Source organism: Lissotriton vulgaris, chromosome 12 (genome assembly GCF_964263255.1).
Source record: "Lissotriton vulgaris chromosome 12, aLisVul1.2, whole genome shotgun sequence".
Taxonomy (NCBI): Eukaryota; Metazoa; Chordata; class Amphibia; order Caudata; family Salamandridae; genus Lissotriton; species Lissotriton vulgaris.
Window position 1 is genome coordinate 157,191,749 of NC_141700.1, and position 17,506 is coordinate 157,209,254.

The 17,506-nt window shown below is 41.8% G+C and overlaps 1 protein-coding gene across 1 annotated transcript in view; it reads right to left on the reverse strand.

Annotated features, from left to right (window-relative positions):
* PAQR6 (progestin and adipoQ receptor family member 6) overlaps positions 1 to 17,506 on the reverse strand; it is a 174,481-nt gene that overhangs the window by 28,401 nt on the left and 128,574 nt on the right. Inside the window, exons 5-6 of the mRNA XM_086947660.1 lie at positions 15,207 to 15,333; positions 13,309 to 13,405 (exon numbers count right to left, since the gene is read on the reverse strand). Of these exons, the coding sequence (XP_086803786.1) occupies positions 13,309 to 13,405; positions 15,207 to 15,333 (224 nt within the window). The remainder of the gene's footprint in view (positions 1 to 13,308; positions 13,406 to 15,206; positions 15,334 to 17,506) is intronic.

Consider the following 17,506-nt stretch of genomic DNA (forward strand, 5'->3'; position numbering starts at 1 on the left):
TTGGACCTATTCCCTGCACAGGAAGTGTCACTTGGGCATACTGCTAACAGTGAAATAGATTTCCCACCCATCTTTTTTCTAGTAACACAGCCATACTTTGAGTGCAGTGGTCCCTGTAGCATTGCCCCAGCGTCATTACTCCTGCTGCACTGATGCCAATGATGGCCATTTAAAAATACATCTCGCACTTCCTTAGGAGATTTCCCTGAGGAAACTGTGTTTGTCCATTTGTAAATGAAAAAATTAGTCCCCCGCATAGTACCCTCTCCTCTGGGCCATCTCTGATAGTATCCATGGACAGAGAACTAAAGAAAAAACTGGCTATTTGAAAGAAAGGTAAATGTGTGCAACTGATTAATCACTAAATGTAAAGGCTGCTTGGAACTTAGTACAGGCTTTTAGTTATAGTGTCAGTAGAAGCTTCATGGTGACAAAGATGTATTCTTTTTGAGAGGTGATCTCGAGGTGTTAAGTATTGGACAGAATCCTCTTAACGGGCTTATAAAAATGTTTACACTAGGTACAGTGTATTGCCTATTACTAAAAGATATTCTTTGGAAGTACTTTTTTTTTTTTTTTCCTAACATTGCAAGAACAGTGGAAGTACTTTTTTTTATATTAAAAACGATATTCTTTTGACCAGCCTACCTTACACTCAGGACAACTGGAAATATGAAATTTTGGGGCTGCAGAATCTTAAACATACTTATGGATTTGCCACATAATCCACCATCTGCTGTATAATTTGCATATTTTAAGAAAAAAAATTGTTTCTAGCTCAAATGGATACAATATTACTAAAAATGCAACAATGCATGTTGCAGCACAATGCAAGGCCCATCACACATTTTGACTCTTCACCTTTCTGTTGCTTATTGCAGTATTGGGGTGATAGACTAGTAATAATGAGGAGAAACCTTTGCCCAGACAGTATTACCATGTGTAAAACTGACAAAATAATGTAGTAATACCATTCTGAAAGAGACTCATTAAGCCTAATAGCTTGATTTTTTAAATGAATAATTTAGTCATACAGTGCAGCATAATTCCAGTGGCCATGCTGATACTGTGTGCAGATTTCTTTACTTCAAATAATGACTTGCATATTCACACTGCTTTGTATTACAGGCTAGGACTTCATAGTGTTATAAATAAACAAGCCACTACTAAGCACTGTGCCAACCAGGATGCAATTGTGTGGTCATACAACTAGGCATCCCCGGTGCTGAGATTAACCAGTTGAGGTTTCACAACATAAAAGAAAGTGTTCTCAATGATTAGTTTAATTTTCATTTATTTTCCATTTACATTTTTTTATGTGCAGATGGCTAAAGGTGAATACAAATACTTACAGAACATTTTGTTCTATTTAGCCACTTAGCAATGTCTTTGACCCCACCACCAGTGCACTTCAACTGCTTGATTTCGACAAATACAGGCTGAAAATGCTGAATAAAGAAAGTTGAGCTTCCAGGACATCTTCATTTACAGATAGTTACAAAGACATTTGCACCCCCCTGGGAACACAGCCCCGGACCCCCAGGGAGGCGCGCCCCACAGTTTGAAGATCTCTGCCCTACATGAATGACAATGGCGCTATGATTCAACATGAATATAACAATATCTATAAGCCCATCCCATTTCTGAGAATTTAATGGTGAATAGATCTGCTGGTGAGTCCCCCTTGAACCGGCGGTTTAACATAACCTGTTCTGCGGCACATAAACAGCAGTGGTGCACCCTGAAATGCCGTCCCCGTGATGTGGCTGAAGTAAAAAAGTCTAGAAATCTTTATAAATCGACCCTGGAGGAAAAGAAAAGTGAAGTTAGAAAACAGGGCCTGGGAAGATCTTAGTGTGACTGGGAATCTAAGGGACAGTGCACTCTTTTGAGAATTTGTCAACCGACCTTGCTTCACGGAGACAAATATGCCCAAAATAGAAAATGTGATCTCGGTTGAGGCTTGGGTGGCTCTTTTAAAAAAAAGTTTTTCTCGTATCAGTCTAGAAGTACACCGAATTCCAGGGAATGTATGACGTTACAATGCATCCATTTACAACGCATGCCTTTACAATGCAGGGGCATATTACCAAGAGGGGCGATAGGCAATTATCGCCGATTTAGCGGCCGTTTTCGGCCGCTAAGCGGCAATAATTCTATCGCCCTATTAGCAAGCTGTCGCTAACTGATGTTAGCGACAGCTTTTAGGCGTTAGCGAGCGGTTTGGGGCCCGCTTTGCATGTAAGTGATGTTTATGGCTAATAACATGCAAAGTGGGCGTACCCAACCAGTTAGCGACTGAAAGCAGTCTCTAACGTCGCTATCGCCTATTAGCAAGGCAGGCATAGCGTTGAAAATATATTCGCGCTAAGCGCGAATATCTCCATATCTCCAAATACTAACACCTGCCCAGACCAGTTCTTAGCCATGTTATCCAATGGGAGGTGGATAACATGGCTAAGAGCATTTCGTCGCTAATGCGTGAATATCGCTGTATTCTCAGCGATATTCACGCATTTCGCCGCTATCGCTGGATATTTTAGCCCAATGGAGAAAAACGTTGCTAATAGCATGTTTTCTCCGCTAACATATCCAGCGATAAAAAAATCGTTGCTAAGCCTATTTAGCGATAAATATTGCTACTTCTTGGTTCATATGCCCCGCAGTTTTTACATCGCTACATAATTTACAACGCATTCCATTACATCGCATGGCACTACATCGCATTTTTAGACACTACCTTTACAACGCATTCCATTACATCGCATTATACCTTTACAACGCATACCATTACAACGCATACCATTACATTGCATTTAAGGTAAGCATTGGATAGTATAGGGGTAAAAATTACTATTCTAACTCCAGGGGGTGCAACAGTAGGGTAAGTGTTGGATAGTGTAGGGGTACTATGCATTGTAATGGTATGCGTTGTAATGGTATGCGTTGTAATGCCTGCGTTGTAGTGACATGCGATGTAGTGTCACGCATTGTAATGGTATGCGTTGTAATGCCTGTGTTGTAGTGACATGCGTTGTAAAGGATGTTACGATGATATGACTGCGTTGTGAGGTTGGCTATTATCGTCCCCATCTTTACAAAAGGTGATAAATCTCAGCTCTCATGCTATAGGCCGATATCATCACTAGACTCTAGTGTAAAGATTCTGGAACGCGTTTTATTGTCCTGCCTTGAAGACTGGGCAAAAGAAAAGAAGGTTTTTTCGGAAGTGCAATGTAATATAAGAATGCCAACATTTGCAAAGCACACAGCTGCCTCCAGAGAGGTTTCCCGGCGCTGGGGGCCATCGGGAGGATTAAGCAAGCTATTGCCCAGAGTCACATGGTGCTAGGCTAACCTGCCACCAGCGCTGGAGATTGAACTGCGAACCCTGTCGTCCGGAGTCAGGCACGCTGCCCGCTGCGCCACACCTCTTCTATGGTTTTAGAACCATCATTTTAAGGGTGCATATGATTCTTCTGGCAAATGATCTCCCCGCATCAGCTCAACCAGAGGACGTAGACAAGAGTGAATTGTAGCCCCTTCCCTTTACTTGTTCTATATAAACAGGAGTCAACAACCCCTAGCAAAAATGGTAAGGATATCCTGCGAATGGGGCACAAACTAATCCAGATTCTGCTGTATGCAAATGACGCTGTGGTGCTTGTCGCTCACAGGGCAGATGGGTTACAGCATCTTCTTGACTTACTTTTATCTTTTATGAATGATTTTGACCTGCACGCTAATTTTAAGAAATCCCACAAAATGGCATGCGGCAGCCCTAGCACCGAATCTAAACGTTTCGTCATGGGGGGATTCCTCTTTATCAAAAGTAAAATCTTTTAAAAATGTAGGCATCCTTTTTAGTGAATTCCTTAATTGGCCACCCGACCTCCAGAAAACAGCATTTTAACTGAATATTTTTAGAGTGGTGGGTAGATTGAAACACAAACTAATTGCTGAGATGCTGAAACTATATAAAAGCAAATGCACTTCAGTGGGGGGTTACAGTGCCGGCTTATGGGGTTACTCTAATGTGGAAATCCTCCAGAGAGCTGAGAACCGCTTTATGTGTAGACTGTTGTCAGTTCCAGGGGGGGGGGGGGGGGGGCTACTTTTATCTGTCATGAAGTGCTGGGCAAGCCTTATTTGGAGGACTTGATTGGCCTTGCTCGCCTGTTATTGTGGATCAAATGTTGGGGTACCCCATAGGCACGCCTTATTAGAACCTGATTCTCTGATTGATTGTCATTAGATGGGGTGCACCATATCATGTGGCTTTCCTACTTAATAGCTACCTTTGAGAATATTGGGCTGTCCAAATAAAAAAAAAACTGCAGAAATTTGCCCAGAACAAAAAGGCTTGGTAAAAAAAAATGTTATCTAGATTATTGTATAAATGCTCGCCTTGAGAAAGCAGAGGCTAAAGTTTAAATAGCAAACTACTCACTGGTGTCAAACTTAAAGAACTTGGAACCATATTTGGTATGGGTCACAGATGCCACTCAGCGGTATTATCTTACCTCTTCTAGGCTAAATACGTAGGGGTAGATTTACAAGCCCCTTGCGACACTTTTACGCCGCCGTAGCGTCACTTTTGTGACGCAGCGGCGGCGTAAACAATGGGCCACATTGCGACACTTTTACAATGTGATGCATCTAGGAAGATGCATCAAATTGTAAAGCCCGGCGCCACATTATACCTGCGTCAGATATAATGTATGCGGGATGGGCGTTACGATGCAAGAAAGCCTCACAAAAGTGATGGAGTGAAATCTACAAGATGTCACTGTGCCACTTCTACGACGTCACTGCGTCATAAGCTTACGCCTGCTTGAAGCAAGTGTAAGGAGTGACACAGCACAATAGGAATAGGCATTCCTGAGCATTGCTGGAGTTGCGACGTGCTTGCCACACGATTCCAGCAATGCGTTACCTTTACGCCAACAGATGCGTGATGCATTTGTCACTGCTTGCGCCATGGTGCACCGCATTGTAAATTCGACGCATCTATGGTGGCGCACGGGTTTTTTAGAGTGATGCAAGTAAACTGATGCATCTCTGCTATAACGCAGAGATGTGTCAGCTTCTTGTACATCTGCCCCGTTGCATTTTAAATGTGTCTATTACGTTCAGGGGTTTGGTAGCAGAACATCGCTCTTGTTGTGATAATGTCTGTAAGCAAAATACGTGACACCTAATTTTGTTTTGCCAAATTTATTCAGCCCGAAGCACTCCTCTTTGGCACCATTTTTCCAGGAAACAAAGTTAAGACATCACAAGGAAGGGCTTGTGTTCCTGCAGCGTTTAAACTCCCTAGACACTCGTCATACGTTGTTAAAGTTGATAAAAGAGGCTTTTATTATAAGGAAATTATACACTTTTTAAATTTACTTGAGACTTTGCAATTCTGTATCTTTTGTGATGACCATGCACGTTTTTATGGCTTTGACTGAAGGGAGACCCTTTGTGAAATATGTATTTGTGTTTTTTAATAGTATTTTATGCTGCTTTTATGGTTTTTGATAAAAAAAGATACTTTTGTGAATTTCAATCACTGCAAAGTAAACAAGAGGGGCCTCTCAGTGGAAGTAACGACCAGAATGCCACATTTGTAATGCCAATGAATGGATACTGGATCAACGTCTTTGCATTGTAAAGATAGTGTTCCTTTATTTATGTGAGGGTACTAATCATGTACATTATGGAATTGCCCCTGCCATTGTGCATGTTGCGATTACAGACGCATGCAGAGGGGCAAACTGCAAAGACCCAGGCGGTCAATGTCCACCATCCTTGGGATGAGTAACCCTAACCTACCCATCCCAGACTGTGGTTTTTGGGAGAGGCGATACTGGGTCGACTCAGATGGGTCCCATCTCCCAGACCTTCTCAGGACTCTTAAGAAAGAAGAGGTGCCTATGCACCAGGCTCATAGGAAAAGATTTGCAAACATTAGGAGTTAGAGCCCGCAACACGAGTAAGAGGAGCCAGGGACTGCTCCTGCGGTCAAAGGGAGTTCAGACTCCTTCACACTTTCAAAGGAGGGATAGGCCTGCAGCACTGCCGACGGAGTGGCAGACAACAAACCTGCTCTGCTTGCAAATTGCTACAGAGTAGAATGATGTTATTCTTTTGTTTATAGGTGGCGTACCGCGTAGGTTCATGTAGAGCCTGCTGCACGTAAGATGGGTGCATTCAACAAGAAGGAACTAGAATGGCCATAAATGGTGCTACTTAGAAAATAATGCTGGCTCCATATTATGGATACCTAACCAATAAAATGGCCTTACAGCAGTTCAACAGGTGTGACATGCTACCTTTCATCTTTGCTCCTAAAGCCCTCCAAAAGATGTGACTATTTTGTTTAAGGTGTTTCCTTTGTACCTACTGCCATTTCCTGAGTAAGGAAAAGAGTCTCTTCTGTGGGCCCCCTTTTACTTTTAGTGAAAAGGATATTCTTTTAGCAAGGAGTCTAAATCATGAGCTTTGTTTGGCAAGACTACACATTCTAATGCAGCATTGCTAATTTAGAAAACTTGCAATGAAAGTAAACACCCAGCACATTCCACCCACATGTCCCTGGCAGTGCGTGGTTGTTTTCACTCCACATCTCAAACCTCAGTTCCAAATACTGAAAGCCGGCTGGAAACACACCAGCCGACTGAGGAAAAGAGATGGTGGGCGAGGATTGGGAATATAGGTGAGCCAATTGACTAAGAGATCAGCAGCTGTTACAGCGAGTGAGTAACTTAATTTCTTACTCACATGTCTGTCTCCTTCCCACTCCTTTAAACCTGACCAGATACACAACACAGTGTGCTGGTGCATAAAATAACTGGTCCTGGGTGCTGCATCATGCCTTTTATTGCGCAATTAATACAGGTTTCTTGTGGATGGCATTCGTGGTTCAAAACCACAGGTCCTGGAAGACACCAGAAGCAACTTCACCTATGAATTGCTCAACATGAGTGAGCCACAAAGGTCAAGACAATGATTTTTTCTTAACATTAGTAATGCCCCCATTTTGGATACATCAGCAGAGTCTGGAGCGAGAAGGTCAACTGTTAGTCGTCGAATAGATGTAAGTGAGGATTGCGAAGCCTTTGCTCTCCATGTTCCGCCTCTTATATCTTGCCAATGGTGACTCTTTGGCACATCAGGGTGAGGTGGGAGGTCACTCCTTGAAAGTCGTCTCTCTGGAGTTGACCAGGGAGAGCGGCAGAAAGGAAGCTGGCTACAGGTCTGAAGACAGGTATCAGTTGTGCTGACCAGATTGCAATGTCTACCAAGCAGCATCCATGTACCACGAAGCACTAAAGTGATTTATGTTTGGAAACAGTCTTAACAACAGCTTTCAGTTGCACCCTGTCAGCAACAAAGATGGAAATATTGGGACAGATGTGCAGAGGACATAAATAGGTTTGGCCTGTTTGGAAACAGATTAAGAAAATGGTCTTCGTTTGGTAGCAATCTAGCAAATTGAAGGGCACAGAGGTCTCTGATGAAAAGTATAAATGCCAGGGTTAAGACATTTTAAAAGATTTTGTTACCACCAGTCAACCCTACTGGCAGAAACTAATGTTGATTTGCTGAAAACAGTAGACTTTGCACAATCACTCTTGAATCCATGGACCATATTTTATTTTTATGTTACTATTTTTTATGGGACATTATTTTATGGAAGATTTGCTTGAAATTCCAAGCAATTATTTGTCAGTATAAACTAGTATCTCAATGAGAGGCGATGACAACAATATGTATCATGTTTAATTACACTTTCTCAAATTCTTTTCATTTTGAACATAAGAAAATCTTTTCATAAAGAAAGGTTTTAAGCTAACATTATGCATTTTAATATGTTTTGTTTAACCCCTTAAGTGCTGCCGTCGGCCAACGGTCGTCGCGAGCACTACCTTGCCAGTGCTGTGCACGACCGTTGGCCGACGGGCCAGCATTCTTTCTTCGAACGTTCAGCACTGGGGGCTGAACCTTCGACGCTCCTATGAGGTTAATAATGTTTGCGTATACATTTTGTGGAATTAAAATAATTGAGTCATTTGTATTATGATTGCAATGCAAATTATTTTAATTACTGTGAAACCAACTTTTTAATCTAATTTGGTTCACTATGTTGTTTGGTAAAACGAATGAAAATAACTAATAAACGTAAAAATCTAAAAAAAAGATGGTACAGCAATACTTGAAACCGCCATGGTCGCTGAAAAACAAACAAATATTTATTAAAGCACGATTTGGTGTACTGCCAGGATTATGCCATTTACCACCTTGGAAAATACTTGAAAAGGACACATTATGTAGGTTGTGTAAATCTGGGGAGGAAAACATTATCCACCTATTGTGTCTCTGTCCTGAATTGAAAAATGAAAGAGTAACTACACTAAAGAGACTATTTAACGAAAGAGGGGTAAGAACATGTAGACAGGCATTGATCCTATGTCTTTCCTCAGATGATATACTTATGAATTCTGCTTTGGTAAAATTTTTAACAAAAGTTTGGAAAAAAACTTAGAAGCACAAGAAACAGAAAATTAAATACTACTATATATATATATATATTTTTAAATCCTCACCGTAATGAATTTTATCGTAAACATTTCACCCAAAAGATGTACAGAATTTTAAGGATTTGTTGCTATTTAAATTGTATATAATGGATTATTGTATGAATTTGTTTTATTGTAAGGTTTGAATTAATCAAACAATAAAGGTGGACCTGGATCTAGCCAATAGATTTGCCCCCCTGTCAGGCCTAGATGCCTGTGATTGACTGCCTTCAGTAGCTGCCTTAACATCAAAGGAAGTTATTAGTCAACCTGCTCTTATTTTTCCTGAGATCAATACACAGTTAGAGGTGTCCTCAGGGCTTGCTAGTACCCCTACATCTGAAGTCAATAATATCGGCATTGTGGACTGTACTTCTGCCCCTTGTCCCACTGGGCTGAGCAATGCCGATCGTCCTGGTGACCATACTCTTAAATGTAGTATTATGAGCTGGAATATTGCGGGTCTAAGGTCGAAAAGAGATGACCCCAATTGGTTATCTTATATAAAAACCTATGATGAAATTGCCCTCCAGGAGACCTGGGACAGGGAGGAAAACTTTTGGTTGAACGGTTTTAGCTCATATTTTGTACCTGCGGGTCCAGCCTCGGCGGGCAGAGCAAAAGGGGGCCTGCTGTTTCTCCTCTCTTTGGACCTAAGGGGCTCTGTAAAAAGGTTTGAGATTGAATCCCCACATTGTACTAGAGCTTAGTGAGCACAATCACCCAAAGTTTTTATTAGTGAATATTTATAATTCGGGGGAGTGCGATTATGTAAATCAACATTTAAGTAGTACCCTGAATCATTTTCTTATGGATTATAAGTCCAAGCAATCCACTTTTCCCTATTATGTCCTGTTAATGGGCGATTTTAATACACATTTATGTGATTTACATTGTTCAATTGATGACCCATATGGCTTTAATTATGCCACGGATCCGCATTTTGAGCACACTAGGAGGGGCGAGGGCCTTGAGTCTCTTTTAACTGATGCTGATCTATTTGAACCTAGCTTTGTAAACTCTGAGGATCGGTGTCCCACATTTAAGGCTAGTAACTCTATTATAGATTTTATTTTCATGTCCCCTATGTTATTGAACAAAGTTAACTTTTATAATGCTCGGGAATCTCCTTTGAGTGACCATAACCTGGTTGTTTTCATTTTGGATATTAGCTGTGGCATTCTGGGCAAGGGTAGTAGGAACCGGGCCCCGATTAAGGTATTACCCTGTGATCAGAGGAGGAGGCTTAGATGGGCAATTATAACCCCTGACACATTCCTTAAGGGCCTGTGGGAGAATTGCTCAGATGGCATTTCCATTTGTATTGGTACTAAGTAAGTACTAAGGATGCAGTACGCAGAGCTTTTGAAGGCATAAGTAGCCAGATAAGCCTTGACCAAACTACTAAAACCAAAATGAGACCCAAATGTGGCCCAAAGTGGTTCTATAAGAAATGCTCACATGCCCATTGCGCACTTTCCCTTGCCTTGAAAAAACAACCCCTGGATCGGGATTTGATTGGTGGAGGAAGGAGTATAAGCTAGTCCTTCACAGGCGTAAAAACGAGATAAAGGAAGAGTCTCGAACTCTTTATTGCCTGTGGAGGTATTAAGGGATAGCTCTAGGTTCTGGACCATCATCAGCACTGCATTATTTTCGGGGGAAGATACAGAAACTCAGGATTGTAATATCACAGAAACTCAGTGGCTTTCTCATTTCGAGGCGATTTATGAAATCAGGGGACCTGTGGACTGCACCCCATGGTCCTCCCTAAATCAGGCCAGTACACAGATTGAGTTTAACGAGGGGGAAATTGAGAAAGCGATAAGAGATACTGCTAGTAATAAAGCAGCGGGCCCAGACGGGATTCCCGCAGATCTCTTTAAAAGTAACCCTCAATTCTGGGCTAAAATCCTTGCTAATGTCTTCCGTGCTGTGGGTACAGTAGGCTTCCCGGGCTCCTGGTCTAAATCTATTATTATTCCTATTTTTAAAAAGGGCCAGCGAGGGGACCCCCGATGTTATAGGCTGATAGCCCTCATTGACTCCTCTGTGAAAATCCTGGGAAAGGTTATTTTATCTAAAATCACAGACTGGGTAAATGAAAGGGGTATTCTGTCTAATTTGCAACATGGATTTAAATGTGGGAGGAGTACTATGGATCAGTGCTTAAACATGCATCCTTTATTAGGTAAATACACCATGGCCAAGGAGGGTTGTCTAACAATGGCTTTTATGGACCTTTCCAGTGCGTTTTACCTGGTCAATAGATCAAAGCTCTGGAATATTTTAATGGAAAAGGGACTTGACCCCTGTTTAGTTTATTTTTTAGCTAACCTTCACCAAGACCTTACAGCCTCTGTTAGGTTATCTTAGGCTGGCGACTGTACCAGATCTTTTATCACAGGCAGGGGCGTCCGGCAGGGATGTATCTTGGCGCCCCTGCTTTTTACTCTTTATGTGAACGATCTGGACAAATCGCTCGTTGAGGCTGCATTGGATATTCCGCATGTGGGAGAGTGTGCAATCCCTGTTCTCCTCTACGCGGATGATGCGGTTCTTTTAGCCCGTACAGTAGTGGGTCTACAGCGGCTTTTAGATGCTTTTGGGGCGTTCATGAACTCACTGGATCTGATTGTGAATAATGGAAAGTCACACATCATGACAGTAGGTCATAAACCTAGAAAGACATTTTATTGTAATGGTGTGGAGGTTTCTTCTGTGTTTTCCTTCACTTATTTGGGAGTCCTTTTTGACGACAGGTCATCCTGGGTTCCACAACAAAAAGTCAAAAAGAATGCTGTCAGTCGAGCTTCCTCATCCCTCTTAGGATTTGCACTGTGTCTGGGTGCCAGGCCTATATAGCCTATCCTTAAGGTTTATAAGGCTGAGTGCTTCGCTATTGCGGCCTATGGATCCTCTATATGAGGCTATAAAGATCAGGCCAGCATACAGATAGCTGGAAACAAATTTTTAAGGAGTCTTTTGTCCGTCCATCAATCAACTCTGTTGTACGCCATACATCAGGAGCTAGGGCTAGGTTATGTTACCGATATTTTGAGAACAGCTCCGTTGCTTTGCTGTCTCAAAACCTGGTTGAATCCCGAATTAACCTTGAACCACCTGATTTTACGAGACGGTACTGCACTGGATAAGTCTGTAAAAATCAAATGGTTGGCGTACGTTAAAAGTATGCTTTCTAAATTAGGACGACCAGAGCTCTATGAGGAACCTGATAAGATTCGGAAGGAGGACGTATTGTGGGTAAATCTGAATTTTAAGAACCTCTTGTCTGTGGAGCGAGAAGAACAGGACTTATGCAAACCCTTAGTTAAGGTCCATTATTTGTTAAAAACATCTATTAATTGAACCTTATCTGTTAATTGTTAACAAGTCGTACCACAGATAGCTCATAACTAGGTTGCGTTTTAATTTGACTCATTTAACATTGGGGGAGTTTCAAGGATGGTGTAATCCTGAAGATGCTGAACCTTGCCAATGTGATAATTTCTCTTCCCAGGACACATTACATTTTATGATGTTTTGTGACTTTTTTTCCCATATTCACATGAGATTTTTGTTACCTATCCTGAGAAGAAAGGGGTTTTACCCAGGTTAGACCAGCGCTAGTTTTTCTTCAATCTTTGTGTAACCCTGGTGATATTTTTAATATTGCATCCTTTCTGGTAGCAGCAGTGAGGATTAAGAATAAGAGAACTTTGAGGATGTTACCATCTTAAGTTTCGGCTTGTGGTCCTCTGCTAGTCTCAGGACAGGGGGTCAGAATGTTTGATAGGGTTTTATAATGATTTGAAATATTGCCTATGTATTATAACTGTTATGCCTAAAGATTTGTAATAGTGTTGTCTGTGTTCCGTTTCTGTACTTTTATGATTTTAAGTAATCAAATAAAGTGGATTGACTGACTGACTGACTGATATCTATTTCTTGAACTAATAAACGTAACTGGACAAGACTAGTAACCAGACTTGAATTAAAGAGAAGAGAATGCTGAAGACTTCTCTCTACAGGCATTTTTCCAATTTATGGGTTGATTTTGGTGTATAATGAAGGTAACTCTGACATCTTTTACAAATTTGAGATATCAACCTTTATATGATTCTCGCAATTTCATCCAAAAGTAACACACATTTGTATGCACACCAAATCATTCACTGTGTAGGAGAGAAAGGAACTGTGGGATAAACATGTTCATTGTTTCATTTAGAGTCCCTGAAAAAAGGCTAGCAGCAGGATGTGAAGAAACAAAGATGTTAATAGGATACACAAAGAAACAAAAGAAAATTAACCGTAACAAAAAAAAAGCATATTTGTCGGTAGGATGGATGAAAAGTGCAGTACAAAACACAGGTTTCCCAAATATCCTGCACACTACAGACTGCTACCCTATAATGAGACTGTCAACAAAGAATTAATTAAAAAAAGGTAAAAAAAAAAGCAAGCCCTGTCTTTAAACTACTATACCATGTTACTGCAATCTGTATAGAACTGTCTCCATACTCCTGCATGTAGTTACAGTGCTTTGAGTAGTTCTCTGTAACAGGACTGAAGCGTATGAAGCAAAACGACAACCTTAGAAGAGTGAGGCCTTTCTGTCCTTTTTTATTTATTTTTCTTGGCTTCTCAAACTCTATACCCTTATACTGTAGTCTTCCTGCTCCACACAAAGCAATAGAAACCAATGCAAAGACTAATTGACTTTGCGATTTTCTGTACTTACCCGGTAGAAGAGCGGGATATTGTCGAAGATGAAGGGGTAGACGAAGGCTGCCATGCGGAGGTTTTTACTCAGCTGCAGGCATTCCAGTTCCAAGAATCTGTCACAGGAGGGAGGGAAAAAGGGAGAACCCATGAAAAGTTTGTTGAGGCCGAAATGTGTTCCCCTGTCTCGTTGCTGGGGGAACCATGCTTTTGGTACAAAGGAACTGGGCATTCAAAGCGGTTTGTCACAGACAGCTCACACAGAGGGAATACTTATTTGCCAGCTGGGGTGCATTCTCCTTCAAAAACAAGTAAAGGCCATTCTGTTCTGTTCCCTTCTTTGTTCCTCGCACATAGCCCAGCTGGGAGCGGGGCCGGTTGTGTGGGGCATAAGGCATACCCTATCTATTACATTTCGAGCACAACCAACTATTTCATTCCAGGATGCATTGATTTTGCCTTTCAAATTTTCTCTCTCTAGCTGTAAGGGACACCTCACTGTCAGATGCAATTCTGAGGAGGTACAGAGGGACAAAAACACAGCATCAGGAGTCTGCTTCTATACTTCAGGGAGACAATTTGACAGCATTTTGGGGTGACCTGCCATGCTGAAAGACACCTCATTTCATTTTAACTATTTGAAGACAATGATGAGAAACAAGAGGCATGTATCTTCATGACATTGTGTCCACAAAATAAAAGTATCTTTTTTGCTGACTTTATTTTGAGCAACTTCACCTTGTTTGAATTTTCCCACCCGGGTTAAATTGAGCAACCCAACACTCCCTAGGTCTTTCCTGATCCACGTGGAGAGGAAAATTACTCTCCTCCTTACTTCTGGTCCCTGTGGAGTAGAAAATGACTTAAGACAACATGGGAGCTAGAAGATGAGTGGTCAGTGCTTTTTTTTAAGCAAAGATGTCTGTGCTTAGATGGGGACTGATAACAGGAAATCCTGAAGTCAATGCTGCTCACCCCTATGAGGTTCCCATGCAACTAACTCCCATCTACTCTGCTGTCATGGTTGCTACTTCAAACATACTAATTACTGCTTGATTTCCATGCCATAAAAAAGCATCACTTCTTTGGCTGGGATCTAAATACATGCTTCTTTAGTAGCAGTGAAAGCAAGGAGTGTTTTGCATTTCCACAAAGTAACTCCAACCACTAATGTATTTAGTCTAAATGCTATCAAAGCTATTTTGAATATTCAATAAGTAAATTACCAAAAGCAACACTATAGAATAATAGGTAATACAGGATTACTGATGAGGCTACAAAGCTTTTTTTACGAACACTAAAAATTGATCAGCAACTAAGCTGCCCCAGGCAAATGGCAGTACACGCTCTATACTGTGAAGAACAGAACTAGCAAGTCCATGGCAGATGTGGTGCCCACCCACCCCCAACCAGCAAAACTAAGATTGTGACCCAAAAATTGAATAAACATTTATTATGTATCTTGACCAACTGTTTATTTATTTTGCCTCTCGATGATTTTTACTTTATTTTTGCCGGGTATTTTTTCTCTTGAACTGCTTCCATGGATATCATAGTTTTGGTATTGTTTTGTGCCCTGAGGCTGGTCCCCATGGTGATGGGATGGATTCCCTGGTAGCAAACAAGCAATTGATGACTCCTACTTACTTTTCAGAGCATGAGGGGCTAGAAGGGCCATGATACTGTTTCAAGGGTAGCCACTTTTACGCCTCAACCAAACTGTTCCAACCTCATTTGTTTTCATTGGAAGTCCTTCCCATGGCAGGATGAGTTAGCATGACTAGAGTGGTAAGTGTTAGTGTATTAGGCAGTCTACCTATTGCGATACACCACTCATGCCTGCAGTAGCGTCATTAGCAGGATTTAGAAACACATAACCTTGTACAGAAGAATTCACAATTGGGTTGTCCTACGTACCGGGAGTAACATGAGAGGCCGGTGCAGATAAATGAGTTAAAAGCCGCCACTGGCACAAAGTATTGGTGTAAAGTGCTGTTAACCCAGCGGTCTGGCATCGTATAGGCTCCATATGTGAAAGCACAGCCTACAAACATAAACACACCACATTATGAGTTTTCATGAACTCAAGGCCAAGCAGATCAATTTCTTGTATATTTAAACTTAGGCTAACTTAGCTCTTTCTTTCACCCTTTAAAGTAGCCAGGTTTGTTTCTGGTGAGGAGTAGTAGCCACAGCCTGTGGCATATCTTTGGTAGCGCACACGAAGAACCACAGGAGAGGAGGGGAATTTGAAGGCTACACTATAACAATGTGTTCCATCAAGAATTACAGCCCATTCTCCTGAACCCTTTTTAAGCTTCAGTAATAAATGTGTGTGTGGTTTCTCAGCAGATATTCTCCTTGCAAATATACCTACACATTAATAACCAAGGGTTCACATAGCAGCAGTCGCACCCCGTGCAGGTAAGAGCGGGCTGAGACGGATGGGGGGGTTTTCGACAGACAACGACGAGGGGAAATTAATTAATTATTGAATTTTTCCTCATCGTCACCTGTCAAAATCCACCCCAAACTGCCCAACTGCTCTTACCTGCAATGGGCCTTGGCTGCATAGAAGTCTCTAAGCACATAAGAAAGTAGAGAACCTTATTCACCCCATAACGCCTGTTTTCTCCTATTTCTGGCTTGCTTAACCCCTTTGATGCTCATGACGAGCTCAGCTCGTCATGCAGTACACTGGTCGTGTGCTTATGACGAGCTGAGCTCGTCATGAACAATGGATTCCAAGGACTTTCAGCACAGAGGGGGAATTGCTGCAGCAGTGATAGTGTTAAGAGACACACGTGAAGTAAACATGGAGTATTTCTCTATACTCGAGCGATCACCCTATTTCATTCCGCTTTCTCAAACTGGTCAGAGCAACTTTAACTGAGCTACCCCAACATCTTTAACTAATCTGTTTCACTGCATCAAACTGAGTTATCCCACACTTTCTCTCACCACCTCCACCTCCCCACAAATGTATTAACACAAGCACCACATGAAAAATGCAGATGATACTAAAGGAACAATATCATTGTAGAGTCAGAAATTTCTGCTTTTCCCTTTAGGTAACATGAAGTAAACACCCCTAACTTCATGCTTAGAATGCTATATGCTCTTTGGAATGTGTGAGGTATATAGAAAGTTCAGACGTTAGAAGTCCTGAATTTGAGAATGAAGATCATTGAAACAGAATTTCCTCTCATTTTCATCTCCTCCATTCCTCTGTCCACGACCATTGGTCACTTTCTGTGATCACTTACCTCTTGACTGAAGAGAAAAAGTGAAGATTGGAAAAACAGTTGATTGCGCTGGCTCTGTTAAGCATGCATGCAGTTAACAAAAGATGCAATCCAAGAATGGGCAGCAGACAGTGATGCCAGCACATGCACCCATTGAGGACAAGAACAAGGTATCCCTGCTCAGAAAGGTTGTTCGTGGGACAAGGGGTGCCTGAGGGCATGTGTGTCTGTGAGTGAATACCTCTGAAGAACAAGTTACTAACATTTGGTAACACTTTATCTGGTAAAGATTCTATCTAGCCCCAGATTCCTTTTCTTAGAATTATCCCCAGACGTCAGACTGGATCCGGAAATGTTTTGTGAGGAGTACCCTTGTGTGAGGGTAGGTGGCACCATTCAGCTTCATGTGGCGTCGTCCGCGCCACAATTGACTTCATGGTGCCTGTATAGGCGCATCCCCAGTGCACTGACATCAGTGTCTTTTTGAAGATTTCCATGACTGGAGCATGGAGCCACGAAGAACACTGACCACTGGTGTGGAAGACTAGGAACCTGAAAGGGAACCAACCTTGACCCTAAAAATCTGATGTCAGAGCGGCAAGGATGGGTGGGTAGGTAAGGAATCTGGGGATAGATACAGTTTCTACCAGATAAGGCATTACCAAAGGTAAGTAACTACCCGGAGGTGGGTCTGTGAACCATTTCACACTAAGAAGGCCTGCAGCACTGACCAGGTAAAGTGCCCATCCGTACGTAACTGACTGTCCAGGCTGTAGTGGTTGGTAAATGTATGCAGAGATACCCACATTACTGCCTGACAGATGTTCAGGACCAGAACTCAGCGTGTTAAAGCAATGGTTGCAGCTTTGGCTCTGGTGGGATGAGCATGCAAAGCCTCAGTGGATCGCTTTTTAAACAGTGCATAGCAAATCTTTATGCAGAGCACAATAGATCAGGAGATGGTTAATTACT